At 37.2% G+C, this 21,517-nt stretch overlaps 1 protein-coding gene across 3 annotated transcripts in view; it reads left to right on the top strand.

Annotated features, from left to right (window-relative positions):
* The window catches only part of GABPA (GA binding protein transcription factor subunit alpha), a 38,521-nt gene that overhangs the window by 3,834 nt on the left and 13,170 nt on the right, over positions 1-21,517 (top strand). For 2 of the 3 annotated variants that reach the window (XM_082460490.1, XM_082460489.1), the window contains exons 2-6: positions 4,051-4,152; positions 7,747-7,891; positions 11,035-11,119; positions 13,214-13,459; positions 18,965-19,159. In XM_082460490.1, the coding sequence (XP_082316616.1) occupies positions 4,076-4,152; positions 7,747-7,891; positions 11,035-11,119; positions 13,214-13,459; positions 18,965-19,159 (748 nt within the window). In that variant the 5' untranslated portion in view covers positions 4,051-4,075. Of the gene's footprint in view, positions 1-4,042; positions 4,153-7,746; positions 7,892-11,034; positions 11,120-13,213; positions 13,460-18,964; positions 19,160-21,517 lie in introns of all 3 variants that reach the window. The other variant, XM_082460488.1, reaches the window with a different exon arrangement.

A 21,517-nucleotide genomic window follows, 5' to 3' on the forward strand; every position in this document is an offset into this window, starting at 1 on the left:
GAATAATTTGAATGTGAGGATTTCTTCATGTCCGTAGCCATTTTGGTTTCTCTTTACGTGAGTTTCCTTTTTCTACGCTTTACTGACTTTTCTAATTTGTCCTGACTTTTGGGGGGGTGTTATCAACTTGCAAGAGTTCACTGTGTATTCCAATTATTAGTCCCTTGTCATGTATGGGTATTGGAAATATCTTTTTCTACTCTGTAGCCTGTCAGTTGACTATAACTCTTAATTTTTATGTAAGGAAATCTATCAGGTTTTTTTCCTTATGGTTTGTGTTTTTGGAATTTTATTTAAGAAATAAATCCTTTTCTATCATTAGACCACAAAAAAATTCCCACCATTTTCTTCTATTAGCTTCATAGTTTTACCTTTCACATTGAAGCCTTTTAGGCTTCTGGAGTCAGTTATACAGTGTGTAGTAGCTGTTATAACATTCACTTATCCAACACATTTTAATATAGTGCCTACAAAGGGAGAGACACTGTTCAAAGTTCCTTGTATACATCTGTGAACAAATACCCCTTCCCAGGTGAGCTTTTGTTGTCCTACAAGGATGGTCCCTATTGGGTCACCACCACCTGTTTTGCTCAAGTGCTCAGGATGAATTCCACAGTTTTACACATAGTATCTGTTAAGAAATAGGCTTTATGGGGAAAGGGAAGACTTACTAGGCCAGGGTCAGCAAGAAAAGAAAACAAAAGGCCTTCATTCTTTTATCATCCGGACCAAAATCTGGGCCCTAGACATTCTGCTGGATGTGCATGATGTGTATCTGTTTCAGTGGAGAGCCCCACGCTCTTATTATCCTTTCTTATTGTAGGGGAGCTGTGAGAGCAACCTTAATAATGTGGGGAAAGTCAGATCATTTTTGTACTAGGCAGTCTAGATTTGGATGCCAGCGATTTATAGACTAAGTTGTCAGAAAACCGGCTCCCCAGCATTTGGAGATGTTTGGACCTGAGGAGAGTTACAATCCTTTTTTTTTTTTTTTCTTTTTTTAAGTTTATTTATGGCTGTGTTGGGTCCTCATTTCTGTGCAAGGGCTCTCTCCATTTGTGGCAAGCGGGGGCCACTCTTCATCGCGGTGCGCAGGCCTCTCACTATCGCGGCCTCTCTTGTTGCCGAGCACAGGCTCCAGACGCGCAGGCTCAGTAATTGTGGCTCACGGGCCCAGCTGCTCTGCGGCATGTGGGATCTTCCCAGACCAGGGCCCGAACCCGTGTCCCCTGCATTGGCAGGCAGATTCTCAACCACTGCGCCACCAGGGAAACCCTACAGTCCTTTTTAAAGTGGGAAAGAAGACTGTGTTAGTTTCCCAGAGCTACTGTAACAAATTACTACAAACTTAGTGGCTTGAAAACCATTTCTTATCATACATTTCTTGAAGTCAGAAGTCTGAAATGGGTCTTTCTGGGCTAAAATCAGATGTTGGCAGAGTTGCGCTTCTTCTGGAGGCTCTAGGGGAGAATCTGTTTCCTTTTTCCAGGTTTTAGGGGCTGCCTGCGTTCCTTGGTTTGTGGCTCCTTTCTTTCATCTTCAAAGCCAGTCATAGCCAGCCAGTCAAGTCCTTCTCACTTTGAATCACTCTGGATCTCTTCAGATTCCCTCTTTCACTCTTGTGAAAGATCCTTGTGATTTCCTTGGACTCACCTAGATAATCCAGGATAATCTCTGTATTTTAAGGTTAGCTTATTAGTAAACTTTATTCCCCTTGGCCATGTGATTTAGCATAATCACAGGTTCTGGGTTGTTATTGTGCCTACCACAAAGACCTTGGTCCCTTGAGAAGTTGGGACCTGGGAAAGCCCCTCCCACCTCCAGTAGCTAGGGGAAGTCCGTAGGCCAGGCAAACCAATTTAAGTTCCTGGGGTCACTTTTGGACAGTTTTGGTTTTTGCACCTTGACAATGATCCAACAGAGAAAGAAAGACAATAAATGTAGTAAATTATTAGTATGTTAGAGGATGAGTGCTATGGACAAGAAGAAAGATGCAAGGACAAGTAAGGAGGCCAGTGTGGGAGAGGGGGTCAGAGCAGTAGTAGAATGGGGTTGGGGGTAGATCATGTAGGACCTTGTTGGCCATTGTGAAGTCTTTAGATTTTTTTTACTGTGACTGGTATCAGAGGAGTGCTATGATGTAACTTCACTTTTAAAAAGGATCACACTGGCAGTTGTATTGACTGAGAACAGACTGCAGGGGGGCAAGGGCACCAACACAGGGAAACGTGTTAGGAAGAGGCTGTTGCAGGTACGAGATGGTGGTGGCTCTTGTTCTAGTGTATGTTTGCAGTGTAGAGCATGTACTGAAGTTGATGGACCTAAAGTGTGACATTATGGAGCCACAGGCAGTTCAGCCTCACTCATCTCTGGATAGTTTTCCTATGAGGGTGGACTCAGAATAAGATTGTTCTGTGTAAAGCATTTGAATGTGGTGCCTGATACTCAGTAAGTAATGGTTATTATTAATAGGAATGAATATTTGAATTCTTCATTTTGTCAGATCTTTAAAGTGGGAGCATGGACTCTTTTGTAAACATTAAAATACCAAATTTAGAGGACCATTCCTTGTAAGTCAAAGAGTCGAAGGCACTTAGAAGTACTTTTTTAGATGTAGTAGTAAACTTAGAAAACTCTATTCTGGACTGAGAGTATATATCGAGTCCAGAGACAAATTCACTGACCTACAGTGATGTCCTAACGGCCTGAAACTTACAACATTAACACCTTGGAAATGGCCATAAAGAAATACCAATATGTGCAGCTATTTTATGCATTACTTAGCATATTTTAAATTATAATGTTTTAGTATCAGGAGTACAAATGGTACAAAATGGCACATAATGTATCAATGGTACAAAAATCAATGGAAGTTTAATGTAGCAGGTAATAATTTTACACGAGAGAATTAAAAACTGAAGTAATGGTTTGTTTAAAATGTATAAAACCACATCTGAAAAACACTCATAAAAAATTCTAGTGTTGGGACTTCCCTGGTGGCGTAGTGGTTAAGAATCCGCCTGCCAGTGCAGGGGACACAGGTTCGATCCTCGATCCCTGGTCCAGGAAGATCCCACATGCCGCGGAGCAACTAAGCCTGTGTGCCACAACTACTGAGCCTTTGCTCTAGAGCCTGCAAGCCACAACTACTGAGCCCACGTGCCACAACAACTGAAGCCTGCGCGCCTAGAGACCGTGCTCCACAACAAGAGAAGCCACCATGATGAGAAGCCCGCGCACCACGACAAAGAGGAGCCCCCGCTCCCTGCAACTAGAGAAAGCCGGCGCTCAGCAACAAAGACGCAACGCAGCCAAAAATAAATAAATAAAAAATTAAAAAAAAAATTCTAGTGTGTAATCAGGGCAATAATGCACATATCTGTAATGATTTTGTTACTTTATTTTGCTGTTTGAGAATATTGTACTGGAATTTATAAGAAATGTAATTTGTAACACAAAGCTGGGATTAACTTTTAATTTATATTATTCTGTCAGTATAATGGTTTGCAATAAACTCTGCTAATAAGGTACAGGTTTTAGCTGAATGATTGTAAATTGTTCATCTCCATGTTGTTGTTTTTTTTGGCCACACCATGCGGCATGAGGGAATCTTAGCTCCCTGACCAGGGATGGAACCTATGCCCTCTGCAGTGGACGCGCAGAGTCCAAACCACTGGACCGCCAGGGAATTTCCATGTTGATTTTTAAGCTGCAGGTTTGAATCTGTTATTAAGACTGAATTGCCGTAACATAGTTGACATGCCTTCACTTAATTTTGAAGTAACCTGAATTAATTTATTGACTGAGATTGGGCTGAAAACATCCCAGTAAATCCAAGGGAGTGATAATGATGTCATGTCAGGCTAATAAACACCATTTAAACAAAAACTAGTTTATAAATATCACTTGTGGATTTTCTTTTATATGTGAAGATTACTTCCTCCTCTTCTGCTTATCCTCTGCTTTTATTTGAATTGGGTCTTTACTTCTTGTATACTGTGTCTGCTTATGCAGATAATTTCAGAATGTCTTACATTTTAAGTTTTGTAGGGTCAGCTTTTGAAATACTTCAATCATGACGAAAAGAGAAGCAGAGGAGCTGATAGAAATTGAGATTGATGGAACAGAGAAACCAGAGTGCACAGAAGAAAGGTTGGTCTTTTTTGAATTTACCACTTTTTATATTATCAACATGCCTAATTAAAATTAAGAATCAAGCCAAGTTCTTTTGGGGGCCTTTTTTTTTTTTTCAACTGACCTCAGCATTTTGGGGGATCATGTATTGCCTTTTCCCTCAGACTTACTGGGTTTGTTGGTTTTGTAGCTGGGAGGAAAAGATAGTTTTAAACTAAAGATAGTAATAAGCATAGCTGATAATGATCAAGCAATTGATTGTGATGGTTTTTCCCCCTCAGGCACTGTTTGATTCTTTTTCCTTTTGTCAGTGCTGATTACTTTTATTTCAGTAAGAGCTTAATCCACACCCTGAACTAATTCAACAAATAACAGCTGTCTGGAGTACATGAATACATGAGACTGTAACTTGCCCTTGTAGAGACTACCTTGTATTTGAGGAAACATACAGCCGTATGAGCCATCACAGTACTAAGCATATAGAGAAGTGAAAGGTGTTAGTTTTCGGAATAGTAGTAGAATATTACTTACTCCATTAAGGAAGGAGGGCAGTGGTAATGAGTTCAGAATCCAAGGAGAGAATATGGGTAAAAAATAGGGATTTGGGAGTCAAGAAGGTTGAGGAGGGTAATGGCTAATAGTCCTACTTTACTCTGTAAAGCAGGAGATGAGATAATATGCTGAAAGTAAAAGGACCTAAAGGGTAGTAGAAAACTTACATAGAGTAACGAAGGTTTAGAACAACTATGATGGGAATGGAGAAGATCACTAAAGTTGAGTAGGATGCTGAGTGTTGAGAGTGCAGCTGAGGTTAAAGACCTTAAATTTTTTAAAAATTGTATTGTGGTAAGAACATTTAACACAAGATCTACCCTCAATAAATTTTTAAGTGTACAGTACAGTAGTGTCAACTGTAGGCACAATGTTGTGCAATGGATCTCTACAACTTATTCGTCTTGCATAATCGAGATTTCATGCCAGTGAATTGGCAACTCCCTCATTTTTTCTGCCCTGAGGCCACGGTTACTTATGCCACCTCCTGCTCAGAGGAGACGTTTGGCTCTAGCTCAAAAGACAAACCCCAGTTTAGTGTCCTCCGTCCTGTCCTCTCCCACCATGCCCTGGCACAGAAACATTTTCCTGACAGAAAGGTCTAAAATACCTTGACATGACTGCCTGGGAGACCTTAAATTTTTAATGGAGCTTTTCAACATGTTCGATTATGCTATTTTCTCCAGCAGAAGAAACAATAGGCTACATGCCTTTCTTAATTTTCATACATATGCACATATAAATGTTTAGGTTATGTGTGTATACGTACATACATACATTTACTTATTTATTTATGTAGCACATTACCCCAGAACTTTGCAGCTTAACGCACCCAACTGTTATTATCGCACAGAGCTTCTCAGAGTCCGGAACCTGGGGACAGTTTAGCTGGATGGCTCTGGCTCAGGGTACTTTGTGAACTTGCAGTGAAGCTGTTCGTCTGGGCTACAGTCATCTGAAAAGCTGACTGAGGCTGGCATATCTGTTTCTGAGATCACTCATAAGACTGGTGACAGGACCATTCGCTTCCTCACCACATGGGCTTCTTTCCGTGCAGGGCTGCTCATGACATGGTGGCTGGCTTTCCCTAAAGCAGATGGTCTGAGAGAGAGAGCCTTCGCCACGGAGTCTTATTTTTAAATAACCTAATCTAAGAAGCAGTACATATATCACTCTTAGTCCTTAGTCCTTTGGTCACACAGTCCAACCTTGGTACAATTCGGGAGGGAACTATAAAAAGGTGTGAATATTAGGAGGTAAGAATCATTCGGGCTGTCTTGGAGACTGACATGCACGTATTTATTTTTATATATACATACATACAAATGGTCCACGAAGTCTGAAGTTTTTACTGTTTGACCCCTTACAGAAAACCTTTGCTGATGTCTCATGTAAGAGATTGGTAGTTACTGTGGTTGATAGTTACTGTTGACCTGGGGAGTAGCTATGTAAAGGGGGCAGTTATAGCTAGCTGTCTAGTTGTAGCAGATTGCTATGCAGAAATTTAGGTCCAGTGATGTGAGATCATCCACACTTTCTCAAGGGAAATTGGTAATCAGATTTTTTATATGGATCTCCCAAGGTTTAAATGGTGGCAACAGAATATTAAAAAATGTTTTAAATGTTGAGCTCATGTAAAATAGGTCTTTAAAAATCTGTGTTAAAGTGACATTTGACTCTTTTAAAGATTATTGTTATGAAAAAAAGAAAAATATAGCCCACTCTGCTATAGCTGAAGAATTAGTAAAAAATACTCACTTAGCCAAAAGACCCAATTATTTTACCTTAACAAATAATAATAATAAGAATATGTTTACTGTTATTTTAAAATAATCTTGGTTTTTTCAGTCATGACTGTTCTCTTTTATAAATTTTAAAAGTTTTAGGAATTTAGGCTGGATACATTCAGTGAATATCATGTGTATATTGCATTATACTTGGAATTTATGTGAAAATGGAACTTGACAAATTTTTAAATACATAACTGTTTTTGACAACTGCAAATGAATTTAAACCATATATAAATTAAACGTGTCATGAATTCTAGGTTTATCAATTCAGCAAATACTAATTGGTGCCTATTTTCTGTTTGGCCTCAAATAAGGATTCACAAAAGATACTAGAATTACTTACCAGAGATTTTACCCTAAAGGAACTTTGTAGCATTCAAAGTATGAAATAACAATGCAAAAGAGCCCTTAGAGAGTTTTAAAGGAAAATTATAATTTTTTAAGGTGGATCTAGACTGATTATAACCAGTAGTTTTCAGATTAGATTAAATGGAAAATATTTTTGATAACTTATATTTTCATGTCTTATAATTTACATTATTAAATTGTATTTATCTTGGGAAGAGAAATTAGTAGAGATGGCATACAAGTTTGTTTTTTTTTTTAACATCTTTATTGGAGTATAATTGCTTTACAATGATGTGTTAGTTTCTGCTTTATAACAAAGTGAATCAGTTATACATACACATATGTTCCCATATCTCTTCCCTCTTGTGTCTCCCTCCCTCCCACCCTCCCTATCCCACCCCTCTAGGTGGTCACAAAGCACCGAGCTGATCTCCCTGTGCTATGTGGCTGCTTCCCACTAGCTATCTATTTTACATTTGGTAGTGTATATATGTCCATGCATACAAGTTTTGAAGAGGCTTTTTATATTCCTTTCTGAGCCTAAAATTCTTCAAAATAACTTGGAAATATAATATAAATGCAAACTTTTCCCCTTAAATATTGTATATGCAATATTTGTATGTGTATACACACATGCATACATATGTATGTATATAATGAGGTGTATTTGCAAAGGTGCCTTAAATTTCAAGCTAGCATTTCTCTGTGCGATGTGATTCAGTATTAAGCTTGGCAGCACTAGCTGGCGATGAGCCTGCCGCTGTGAAAGGTGTCTGTGCAGAAAGGAGTTTCAAAGGCCAGAAATGTGTTTTGGTGTTGAATTTTGTTTTCACCATATCATTGCATTAATATCCAGGGTAAGAATGTAATTGTTAACCATTATATTCTTTAACACTGGATCCTTGAACATTATATTCTTTAGCATTGTTGAACAAACCTACACTCCAGCTGAATGTGTAAGCCAGGCCATAGACATCAATGAGCCAATAGGCAATTTAAAGAAACTACTAGAACCAAGACTGCAGTGTTCTTTGGATGCTCATGAGATTTGCCTGCAAGATATCCAGGTATTATTTTTTTCTTTTTTGAGATTTGTATGTCAGCATTTATGTCTGCGTTAGAAATGTTTTGTTGTTGTTGTTGGCCTTTTCTCTCCAGCTGTAGCCTTTTTCTCCATTTGACCTACATTATTATAAAATGTAAGCATTTAGAAGTAAAAAGAATTCTTTCAGCAAAATTTCCTCCACTTAAAATTATTTTTAAAAGATTGAGTAATAAATCAAACATTCTTTTTTTACTTTGACAAATATAAACTGAGAAGTTTAAATACATTTTAATCAGAGCATAAAACGTAGAGTAGTGAGAAGCACATTGACCTTGGAAGCTGAAGAAGTGTGTCCTCCCACCCTGTTTCTAACTAACTTTTAACTTCTTTGTGCATCAGTTTCCTCATCTTTTAGAGATAATTTGACCAAATGATTTTACATTCCCTTCCATCTTTATTTGCTCCAGCACTAAATTTTGGATAAGGATTTAAATACCAATATATATGTATATTTCTTGGAAATTACTGCAATAGGATTTTACCTGTGGTAGTATTATAATAACACATTGTGTTTGCAACATATTTATAGTCATGTTTTATGGTATTCTTTCAAGAAAAGGAGTATTTTTACAATATGTATCAAAGGTAGTTGCCTAGATAGGATTGCTCAAATAGTTTCTCCAGACCTTCCTTGAACATATGAATAAGTACTAGAGGTTTATTCTGTTTTTTAAGACTATTTTATACTAATGTATTATGTCATCTTTTGGATTGTTTGGTTTGTTTTCTTCTTTACTCCTCCCCTTCCCTGCCTTATAATATAGCTATTCCATATATTGTAGAACTTTTGCCTTAGATTTTTAAAAATTCAAATCATCATATGTCTATTTTTAAATCAGATTTTGATGTAGAATAAGTTGAAATTTTAATGAAATTTGTGAATTTTAGTTGCCCTTTTAACCATACTTTTTTTTTTTCAGCAAGTCTAATAAATGTTGGGGGAGGAGGGAAGTTGTTCTTCTAAAGAGAATATAGGTGGCTCTAATATTATTATAATTTTAGGATTTAAGGTTTCACGTCTCTCAACAGTGAGAGGGTAAATTAATATAATCTTTTTGGGAGGTAACTTGGCATTAGTGTTTGTTAATGTTGAATGTGAAATATCTAGCAGTTTCTCCGCAAGGAATTGTTCTTAAAGAAATGCTCACCTCAGTGACCAAAGGTGTATATTGCATGGTTGTGCAGAAACTGAAAATATCTCAAATGATCCAAAAATAGGGAATTAGATAAATTCTATAGATTGGAATTCAAGGCAGCCATTAAAAAATGGTGAACTAGAGCTATATGGGCAATTTAGATTGAATGAAAAAATATTTGCAAAACATTTCTAAATTATCTTATTTATTCTTCACATCAGTGTTTGAAGTCAGGATATTCTTAATCATATTCTGCAGATGTAGCAACTGAGATTTAAAGCAAGTAAATAATTTGCCCAATGCATAGCTACAGAGGGATGCATTGGAATGTGAACCCAGGCCTGTGTGACTCTAAAACTCTTCACTTGTTTGAGACTGGCTTTTTAATAAAGTTTTTATTGAATAATTCATTGTCACTGGACTTGACCTGTTTTTTTTCTCATATGTAAAATTAAGGGGAATCTGGACTCAATCTCTTGTTTTTTAGCTCTGATATTTGTTGCTGCTCTTATAATACCTGACCTAACCAAAACGAAAGTAACACCTGCAAAGTACCCAACCTATCATAGGATCTCAGTATATATTGGTAGAATAAATGGAAATATGCATAATTTATAGTATCATAGAATTCAGAGCTGGCCTTGCATCTAGGGCATTTTGCATTTCTTCCTGTACCCCTCCCCCTTCTTCTCCTCAAAAAGGATCTGAGGATAGTAGTAACTTCTGTTCCCATGTCAGTTAATGCAAATATACAGTTGGAGTCAGAATGCTTGCTGCTTGTGGTAATGCTTTTGTATTTTCGGATGAGTGCTGACTTCAGAGCTGATGAACAACAGTTGAGTTGCACTTCTCTAAGGAATATGACCTGAGATCAAATATCATGCTTGAGTTTTGTCCTTGTGCCAGCTCTTAACTGAACTAGCTAGAGTGTCCAGTACCTGAGAGCCCTCTTCAGAGTTACACAGGCTTTAGCTTCTAGTAGATAATACCAGTGTCTACTGGAGAGGGGAGAAATCTTGCTGTGAGGAGAATTTTTAACAAAATGTCAGGCAGAGACTGTTGTATTAAGGAGTGAAGCTGCCACGTTTGACCTGTCCGAATGTAGGGTTACAAAGTTTGTCTTGTCTCTGTTGAAGTTAGATGCATAGTCACTTAAGATTTTAGGCTTTATGTGTATGATGTTTTTAATATTAGAAAATATGTTTGTACCATGACTACAGTATTGGCTGAATTCTTGGGAATGAGAGTGGGAGGAGCTTTGTACCTCCAGCTGTATGATATGCAGACACACAGAGATACACATTATTCAAAATAATTACAACAGAAGCCTGTTTTTAAATGGGTGACAAAATGTCTAGAAGTCAGAATTACTTTTTGCCATTTGTGTGAAATGTATTCAAAAGCACTGATACTGAAAGATACTGAAAGGATACAGAATTATGATTAAAGATATTCATAGCTAGGTCAAGTAGTAAGGTTATAAGTCCTTTAACTTCATTAACTTTATGATCAGAAATTTAGAGTTAACCCTGATCTTAAATGTGTATCATTGGTTACAAGGGAGATATGGCAAGAATTATGTAAATAAATTTATATAAATTGTCCCCACTAATAAAACACCCTTGCTTATTCATGGCAGATAAATAGCATTATCTTCTACTTTAAATACTTTTACGGAAAAAATAGTTGCCTTTTGGCATTATTTAAAATTCTAAACTAGACTCCAGAGCTAGAGAAAACCACCACTTACAATAAATCCTGTCGTTTGTGTTGTCCTTAATTGCTACCACAGTGGTTAAGTTATTTTCAGTTTTGGCAAAGAATTAAATGATAGGACAACTTGAATAATTAAACGTGTTCTTATAATTTAATTAGTATGCCTCAGTAATTAAGTCCTGTTTGGCACATCCATTTATATTAAACAAGATGACTGAGCTAAAGTAATCTTAATCATTTTATCTGTGTTTAGCTGGATCCAGAACGAAGTTTATTTGACCAAGGAGTAAAGACAGACGGAACTGTACAGCTTAGTGTACAGGTAATTTCTTACCAAGGTAAGTTACTTTTAATGTTGTTATTTAAAAGTTTAGCTCATGTTTTTATAATATGGGAACTCAATTTTATAAGTTTTAGATGGTTGTCTAAATTAATGTGATGTTATAGCCAAATATTCATGCTTTTGATTTAATTGTTTTATCTGTCAGGATGAAGCAGATAGTATAACACATTCTACCGACTTTAATTGGGAAAGGGTATATAACAGGGTAGTAAATAACAGGAGCACAGGGAGGGCTGAAAGAACAGGTTCTAGTTGACTTTCTAAGAATGCCTCAGCCACGCTGTAGAACTGGACTGCCAAGGAAGCTGCTGCTCTGCCGGGATCTGGAAAATGCCAAATCTGAAAGCCACAACCATAGCTATCGACTTGGAACCATGCTGCCTTTTCAGTGATTCACATTAGCCAAAAAATGGATGCTGTGTGATTGCTTGTCCTCTCTTAACTCATCTCCAAATAGAACGCTCATGGCAGTGATTCTAGAACCTAAATCACATCTGCAACCCTAGCTGCAAGGAAATGTATAGTCTCTACAATTTAGCACAGAGAGAGGAATTTGCGAAGGATGTGATGTGACCCAGTCAGCCATATCCATCACAGTATTTTACTAATTTGTGTAAATACACAAGTTAGAAAATTAAGAAACCATTTTTGGTGGGTTGAATTTTAGTTTTTTTAAATGTGGCTTTTTGGGATTTCTAACCAGAGTTTTAGACTAATTTTCATCTCTGAACATACTGTATTGCTCACAATTATGTTTCACAAACCAAAGTTTTCTTCACATTATGAAAATGGTAATTACCTACTTATGATCCTTAATTTCCCCAGGATTTACTATTGTTGGGAATAGGAAAGAAAATCAATCTTTGTTTTTTATCTTTAAAAGTTTAGTAACCTCTCAGTGCAGGTGTGTTAAAGAAGAGTTGACTTGATGCAATTTGAATGGAGAATTAGGGGATAATTTTTAGGAAAAATCTTCAAAAATTATAATTTTTTTCCTCATGTATATTTGAAAAAACTGACTTCTACTTACACCACCTGATGAGTGATAGCTGTATATTTTCTTGTAATAATGATTTTCCTGATTGAACTTCAGAATATTGAAATTGAGTTTTGTTTTTTCTTTCAAATATACTTTGATTAAATTTTGATATAGATTGTAACCGAATCGGTGAGCAAACAGTAGCTGTTAAGTAGTATGATAGTTTTTTAGAGCTGTTATTTTAACATAAGTATCTGAGATTATTTCATAAAGGGCTAGTTTATTCTATTTTGAATATCTTAAGTATTTGGGTTTTTCTTCATTCAATTGAAAATGAAAATCAGAATTTAATGATGTGAATTTAATGTAACAAACTTAGTGTCTGTTCATTTTTAATACATGTACTTTGTCTTCTAAAAAGAAAAGGAGTCAGTAAATAATTTTAATTTTTTCAACTTATCAGGATAAGTAGCTACTCATTTATACTCTCCATAGTGTAGTTTTAATTTTCTATTCCATATTGGTACTTTTTTTTCCTAATGTTTGTAGGTGGGGTGTGTGTGTGCTTGTGTGCATGCGTGTGTGTATATATGCATGGTGGTGGTGGTATTATTCTTAAAATTATTTTAAACTTATAGAAGAGTTGCAAGTATAGTAAAAGAATTCCTGGATATCCTTCACCTAGATTCCCCAAATATTAACTTTTACTACGTTTGCTTTATTCTCTCTCTCCCTCATCCCCACATTATTTTTTTGACCTGGTTAAGAATGAGATGTAGACATTATTCCTTCCTATCTCTAAATAACGTTAGTGTGTTTTCCGAAAACAAGAAATTCTTTTGCATGACCGCAGTTCAGTTATCAAAATGAGGAAATTAATATTGGTACAATACTGTTATCTAATCTATCAGAGTTCTGTTGAATTGTTGTTGTTTTTATCATTTAATAGAAATCTGTTTAAGTTCTCTAGACATAATGCTAAAAATATTTAAAATGGAGCCTTGCTCTACCATTTGAGAATGTATAAACTAAACTAAATTTTAATTTGTTAGAGACTTTCGTGTTTTCACTTAGATATACTTTTTTTTTTTTTTTTTAATCACTGGTAAGGAATTGAACCAAAGCTAAACATCCTGGAAATTGTTAAACCTGCGGAAACAGTTGAAGTAGTTATTGATCCAGATGCCCACCATGCCGAAGCAGAAGCACATCTTGTTGAGGAAGCTCAAGTGATAACTCTTGATGGCACAAAACACATTACAACCATTTCAGATGAAACCTCAGAACAAGTGACGAGATGGGCTGCTGCTCTGGAAGGTTATAGGAAAGAGCAAGAACGTCTTGGGATACCCTATGGTAATAAAATACATAATAATTATGTTAGGTAGAATAATAAGAATTAAGCTTGATGTGGAAGACAGTAGGGTGAGTAAATTATCTATCTTAAATATAGAAATTTTAGGAAATATATTGATTTTCTTTGTTTTTGTTTTCTTTTTTTTTTGGACTGTAACATATGATGGTGCTGGGAATACAAAGATACAAAGAAAAAAATCTGCCCTTAGGGCATTCACAATGTAGTTGAAGAGGGAGAATATAAATGAAAAAAGATAATTGCTATAAAGGTAACATGTTTTTAAGCTGTCAATAACTGGTATAAAGAAACATACTATTAGAATCTCAAAAGGATCATAGTGGTCTGGGGGAAAATTGGGAAAGAGTTTATTATAGACGAGGAAACTGCTAGACATTGCCGACAGGAAATGTTTGTGCAAAGCTGAGAAGTGGGAGTATGTGTGAGTAGTGAGACGGTGCAGTGGGTAAGGAGTTATTCTGTAGCATTGTAGAACTGTTTTTGATTGATGGAAGTGACAGTTGAAAATGAATGTGGCAGTGGTATATGGCATAAGTTGGAGCAGGTAGTTTGGGTGTGACTAGGTGATAATACTTAGGTTAGCCTGGACCAGGTGATTTCTGTGGGAGCATAAAGCAGGAGATGAATCAAAATAGTGATGGGACTGAGCAACTGATTGATGGATTGTGTGAGTGTAGAGAGGGGAGATTCAAGTATTGATCTAACTTCTCAAGCTTGGGTGACTAGGCAATAATAATATAAGAATTGGTTACATCTTCATTACATATTTCCTGAGCCAGGCACCATGTTAAATGGTGTTTAAGCTCATGTTCTGGGCTTTCAGTAGTGCACAGGAAAGATAGTCCATGCCTTCTAAACCTTAGTGGGGAAGGTAGGAAAGTCTGGTATTGGAAAGATTTTTCAAGGGAAAGTGTTGATTGTACTTGATTTTCAAGTAATAGTACAAATTCAACTGGAGGTCACCAGAAAGTAGTTTCAGGTGCACAAAATTTGGACTGGAGATAAAGATGTTATCTGGGACTCAGTCACATTGAATTTGTGTTAAAGTCCTACAAGTAGATGCAGTCTCTGACGGAGAGAGATAAAATGGAAGAGAACATAATGCTGGACCTTGTCGACATTTAGGGTTGAGGAACAGGAAGGGGGGAGACATGGAAAGCTTAACAGATAGAAGGAAAATAAGAACTGTATATAGTGCCGATGAAATTGGGAAAGAGTTTTAGATGGTCACAAGTCTCAACACTGCTGAGAAAGTCAAAGAATGCTGACTGAGTAATATCTATTACATTTGGTCATTACAGGCTCATTGGTAGATTTAGATAAAAGCAGCTGCTGAGTTGGAGCGACAAAGCTGAATTATAAGAACTAAATAAACATTGTAGAAATGGAGAAAATTGAGTATTAATTTGGGGGGGGGGCCAGGTGGGAAGAATGCTGGGGGAATAAATAAATAATATTGAAGGTTCAAGAGTTGGTGGTGACCTGAGCGTATCTGTAGATAAATGGTGTGGAACTAGTGGGAGAAGGAAAGATTAAAGAAGCAAGGATAGGAGTTATTCACTGGAGCATAACAAGATAAAAGAGTCCAGTTTGAAGGATGAGACCTAAGCCATTCCTCAAAGAATAAGAAAGCTGTTAAGACCAAGTCTAGTGGCAGTGTGGATCTTTTCATTTGCTGTCAATTTCAGGTTTTTTGTGAAGCATCTCAGTCTGGCCCTGTGCTGCCCAGGGCCGTAGTCACCAGTCCCATGTGAACACTTGAAATATGCCTGGTCTGAATTGAGATACGCTGTAAGAGTAAAACACCCAGTACAAAAGGAAATGAATGTAAAAATCTTACAAATTTTTTACCTAGATTACATGTTGAAATGAAAACATTCGGATGTATTAAGTGAAATTATTATCAAAACGAATTTCATCTGTTTCTTTACCTTTTTTTTTTTTTAAATTAATTAATTAATTTATTTATTTTTGGCTGTGTTGGGTCTTCGTTTCTGTGTGAGGGCTTTCTCTGGTTGCGGCGAGCGAGGGCCACTCTTCATCGCGGTGCGCGGGCCTCTCACTATCGCGGCCTCTCTTGTTGCAGAGCACAGGCTCCGGATGCGCAGGCTCAGTAGTTTTGGCTCACGGGCCCAGTTGCTCCGTGGCATGTGGGATCTTCCCAGACCAGTGCTCGAACCCATGTCCCCTGCATTGGCAGGCAGATTCTGAACCACTGTACCACCAGGGAAGCCCTCTTTACCTTTTTAATGTAGCCATTAGAAAATTTTAAAGTTACATTGTGGCCTGCATTATGTTGGACAGTGCTGATCTAGACAATTTCAGCCTTCAGTGCTGGGGAGTTTTCCTTCATTATTATTTTGATAATAACCTTCTGTGTTTCTCTGTTCTTTTTCTAGAACTCCTATCGAATCTCCTGGGTTGATCATCTACATCTTTTTTCTTCCTTAGTTTTCATCTTCATATCTATTTGTACTACTTTCTGCCAAATTTTCTTGTCTTTTTTTTTTTTTTAATTATATATTATTTATTTATTTATTTATGGCTGCGTTGGGTCTTCGTTGCTGCACGTGGGCTTTTCTCTAGTTGTGGCGAGTGGGGGCCACTCTTCGTTGCGGTGCACAGGCTGCTCATTGCAGTGGCTTCTCTTGTTGGCGGAGCACAGGCTCTAGGCGCATGGGCTTCAATTAGTTGTGGCACACAGGCTCAGTAGTTGTGGCTCACGGGCTCAGTAATTGTGGCACATGGGTTTAGTTGCTCTGCGGCATGTGGGATCTTCCCGGACCAGGGCTCGAACCCGTGTCCCCTGCATTGGCAGGAGGATTCTTAACCACTGCGCCACCAAGGAAGTCCCTTTCTTGTCTTTATATTGCAACCTGATTTTTATTTTCAATTTACAAGGGCTATTTATTTTGGTTGTTCCCTTTCCATAGCATTCTGATCTTATATTACAGATATCATGTTTTCTCTCCTCTCTATGTTGATTACAGTGAAGTGGGGGTTTATTATTATTTTTTTGTTGTTTGCAGTTTGTTATTGCATTACTTCTGCTTCCTCTGGGTTCTGTTTTTCTGTTTATTTTTGGTCGTCTAGTGGTTTCCTTTTAGTCTCTCAAATGTCTGATTATTTTTTACCATCTGTTCATATTTAAGAGTGAATAACTTTAAAGCTAATTAGTTTGAAGTCTGGAAGGGGTTTGTTCACTATGCTGGTAAAATGGGGTGTTGGTCATTTTATTAAAAGATTTTCAAGTGTCAGCATGTATAGATCTTTTTCCTGGGTCTCCCAACTTCTCTGGAAAATTGGCCAAACACCTGTCAGGAGTAGAAGGTTGGGGTGAGGATTTAGGGTTGATGTGTGTGTGTGAATGTTGCATTCTGGAAGTGGAAAGGGGAGTGGAGTGGGTGGAGAGGGTCTCACTCTTTGGTTTGTAGACCGGTCTAAAGTGTTCCTGGTGCCTACGTGGTGGGGAGATGCTTTCATTTCTGTCATTTCCCACTCATGTTCCTGTGAGTTTACATCTTTCAGAAGTTTCTTTACTGTCATTTTACTAAGGACTTAGAGAAAAGAGGCAGGGAGAACATGCATGGCAATTAGTTATGTTAAACTAGAAGACCTGATATTATTTAAGAAAACAAGGCGGACTAACTATTTTCCCCTAACTTTTTGATCTTGATACTTTTTTGTTCATGTTTACATAAAATGTGCTTACTTGAACTTTGAAGTGTGTTTCAGGATAGCTTTTCTAACTTTCCAGAACTCCTTCTGTTTGTTGTTTTTGAGTAGTATTAAAAAATAGAGCCTCTTGCTTTCTTAGTTCCTGTCTGTTCCTTGACTTCACTTTTATCTGGACCTCCTCCTTCCCTTTCCCTTTCCTTCGAGTTTCGATACTACTCAATTTCAGTTCCACTCCCACCAGTTTCTCCTTATTGTGGTCTTCTCTTCTGGAAGTGATCCTTGGCTTAGTTTGAAAATTTCACAGGTGCTTCACTGCTCCATCCCCTTTAAAGCTGACCATGGACCTTTGTATTCCTCTGCTATTGGGTTGGGCAAAACTGTGCTTTCAAAGAATACTTCCTGGCTGTGTTCAGTTTTTTGCATGCTCAGGATGGAGAGTGAGATGTTCCTTTGCTTCCCTCTGCTTTCTCCTGCACAGATGCTGATACCATACAGGTCTTGTGACTGTTACTGCATTGTCTTCACCTGCATGTATTTTGGGTTCCATAGGGATATCATGTCACCTGGTTTAATTGTAAATGTCCATGGATTTTTGGTTTTGCTCTCTAGTTGCTTTTAGTGGTGGGTTTTGTTTTGCTTTATGTGTGCATTCAGAGAAATTTTAAAACTTTGCTGCAATCTTCTTAGAATCTTCCTTCCTTAACTTCTTTGTGAAAAAAATCAAATAAAAAATCAATTCTGTGGCTTTCAATCCTGTATTATGTTTGATTCATTTTTACTGTAAATTGGCTCTTGATAAGTACCTAAGTGTTATTTTTCCTCACTTATTTTCTTATTGAATAGCATGCATCTTGGGGACATATAATCAATACCATTTGGATAGATTACCTTCTCCCTGCAGAAATACCTATACCAAAATTAATTCAGCTAGTATTTATTAAAATTCTGTGAGTAGAAATTCCATTACGTGCCAGGGATACAATCATGAACTATTTACACATGTTGGCCATCTTTTTTATTTGTGAATTCATTCAATAGTAAAAAATGATGAAGAAAATGAAACTATTTGGATTGGATTCACCTTTTATAGATTTAACAAATGTACGCACAAAGCGCCGTGGTAAGCTCTGAAGATTCAGTGGTTTACAAGACACAGTCCTTATATTTAAGACCTCAAGGTTTTATAGGGGGAGACAGCTGAGTAGACATGCAATTAACGTGTTGTATTGTAAGTGCCACCATAAGGGTAAGTGCCACCATAAGGGTAAGTGCAGGAGCTACTAGCTTTTTACAAGAAGTAAAAGTAAAAAAAAAAAAAAAAAAAAAAGAAGAAGAAGTAAAAGTGAGGAAAGATTACGTTCATATTTTGGAGAATACGTCTCCCCAGAAACCCCTTATAGTTTTTTTTTTCAGTGCATCAAATCATACACTACTACAAAATAATTTTTAAAAACTTGTTTAATTTACTCCATTTCCTACAAGGTAATCATGTATTTTATTCTTCCATTTGGCCCACTGGAGAGCAGTTTTGCATTTTGTTTTTCTTGGGAAAATTCCACACTAACTGATGGAGAAATAAATGAATCCATCAAAAATTTAGATTAAGAAATTGAAAAGGAGCTAAGGAGAAAATAGAGCATAAGAATCTTTTTTTTTTCATATAATGAGTTTATTTACTTCACTTACTTGAAAAATAACAACTGTCTGGATTTTATCTGCGTGTTTGTGTGTGTGTGTTGACAAGTTAACTGTAAATTTATATAATATCTAAGATGCAACTAGGCCAATGCTAATATTTTTCTCTTTAGATCCCATACAGTGGTCCACAGACCAAGTCCTGCATTGGGTGGTTTGGGTAATGAAGGAATTCAGCATGACCGATATAGACCTCACTACGCTGAATATTTCCGGAAGAGAACTCTGTAGTCTCAACCAAGAAGATTTTTTTCAGCGGGTTCCTCGGGGAGAAATTCTCTGGAGTCATCTGGAACTTCTTCGAAAATGTATAAAATTGAAATTATTGTCTATTTGCATTGTAGCTTAAGTTTAGTTTTATTTCTTTATAACTTTGTTTTCATCTAAATTGTTCATTGATAATAGCAATAATAATTAACATTTATTAATTGTGTAAGGCTGTGCTGAGAGTTTTATATGTATTATCTCATTTGATCTTGTACTAATGCCACAGATCATTACTTTCCTTATCTTTTCAGATAGATAGGAATCTGAGGCTTAGAGAGCCCCTACAAGGTTATAGAACCTAGGGTGAGGCAGAGCCAGGATCCAAACCCAGGCAGACTAACTCTAGAATCCAAGTTCTGAAGTAAAATTCTATGCCCTGCATTTAGCTCTGTTCATATATTCTAGTTGTTGACTTCTGTTTCATCAGTCACTTCTGTCCTTTATGCTCATCTTCTAGAAATTTAAGATTATTTGTTCACAGATGGCTTCCCTCTCATTCCCTTCATTATTGGGATTAAATGTTTAAAAATGTCTTTTAATTGAATGGGATCTTAAGGGAGAAAGGGGAAGTGTAAGTATGCAACCCACCATCTTGAATTGGAAGCCACTGGTTATAGTGTTACCATGTTGCTTGAGAGACATTATTATTATGATTATGGCTGTCCAACAAAAAGAGCTCAAATAGATGTAAATTATTTTGCTTGAATTTTAATCCATCTTATATTTCAGTGACTGTTAAAATATCTTAGCAGTAACCCATTCCCTGACGCTGTTAAATAAATCAGGAATGCTAGCCAAATCCATATAGTTTTCAGAATTTGTGAATAGGACAGTCTGACTTTGTTTTATAATGGTTATGGATGAAAATGTAACTGGTAGCATTTCATCCTACTGTGTACCCAGTAAGGGGACAGATCTGGTAGAGGGATTTTTCACAGTCATTTAATGTTTAGGGTTTTCATCTGCTGTTGAATAAGAAATGAGCTCTGTAAAGAGGCTTTCCTTCATTGTTTTTATTGGTAGTATCTCTCTTGTGTTGGTTCTCTTAAATATTAGGAGGAAAAAAATATTTAAAAGACTTATTACATTCATTATATTTACAGGGTTTATTTCCAGTTTCAGTTCCTATTAGATAAATAAGTTGAATGTTCTGGTTGAAAGTTTATCCTTGGCTTCACAGGTTTTCTTCTCTGCAGAGCTTTTCAGCTGAGTAAGGTAAATTCTGAATTGTTTCAGGTTTTTAACATGTAAGTTATGTTTACCGAAACATTTTCTTGTAGGGACTCTAGAGAATAGAACAAGGACAGTGTTTAGACTACAGTTTAGATTTTCTCAAATTCATGGTTTTCGCTCTGTCTCCCGGGTCAGCACTTTTTGGTTGTTTCTCTCTGGTTCTCCCAGTGCATCTCAAATGTTAAAGCTCATTCGGAGACTTTCCCTAGTACAGGGGGCAGAGAAATCTTGTGTATCTTTCCATCTCCTTGCAGTCAGTAGTAGAATGGGTCTTCAGAAGAGCTCTGCTCTGGAATTGTTTTGTTTTCAAAAGTAACAAAGCCCCAGAGCCTAGATGAGTATCTTAGGGAATTCCTTGCTTATCTGGCCGTGGTTCTTTGCCTGGTGAGGAAATCCCATCTGGTTTGGGAATCTAATTCTCAGAATCTGGGAATGGATAGGGTGATGTGTAAGGCTATTTCTGGCAGACTTTCTATAATTCACAAGCCTTACCTCTCAGAACAGGCTCCTTTGGGTCTAGTTCTCTGGCCCCTCCTGTAGAGTGAAGTCTACAGCATATTTCTGAAAGACATTTATTAACCCAGCATTTATTATGTTTTCCTCAATGATCTACCAAGAAGACGCAGTACTGAACAGATAGCACTCCATCTTTACATATTTGTGTTAGTTTTCCCACCCGAGCCACCAGCTTCCTGCAGCTTCCCTTCTGGTGAAACTTCACCGAAGTCCTACAATACATGGGGAAGATAATTAGGAAACGTTCCAGTAGTACCAGCTCTATGAAGTCCTTCTTCATGTGAATATGTCTTCTGTCACCAAAGGCACAAAGCTCTCAGTTTGCTGAGGGTCTTCTTTAGAAAAAAGAATTGCCTTATACCTTTAGGGTCCAAAGTTTCTTCATAAAATGGCTCTGTACGCTCAGAGCTTTGTCCCTTAGGGCTCTGCTTCCTTCATGCATGACCAGGATTTGAGGGCTATAGAGGAATATGATAATTAGAGTGCCTGTATGGTCTTGGACCAGCCTTTCCAAAGCCCCTCTCTTTCTGTGTTCTGCCTTGTTATCTTGAGAGTTCCCCAGGAAACAAACCAAACTCCACTCTGAAAATCAGGGCTGAGAAGCTGATCTTACAGATCAGTAATGCCTGTGCTGTGTGGTGGTGACTCTC

This window comes from Balaenoptera physalus (assembly GCF_965194825.1).
Source record: "Balaenoptera physalus genome assembly, chromosome: 4".
Lineage (NCBI taxonomy): Eukaryota > Metazoa > Chordata > Mammalia > Artiodactyla > Balaenopteridae > Balaenoptera > Balaenoptera physalus.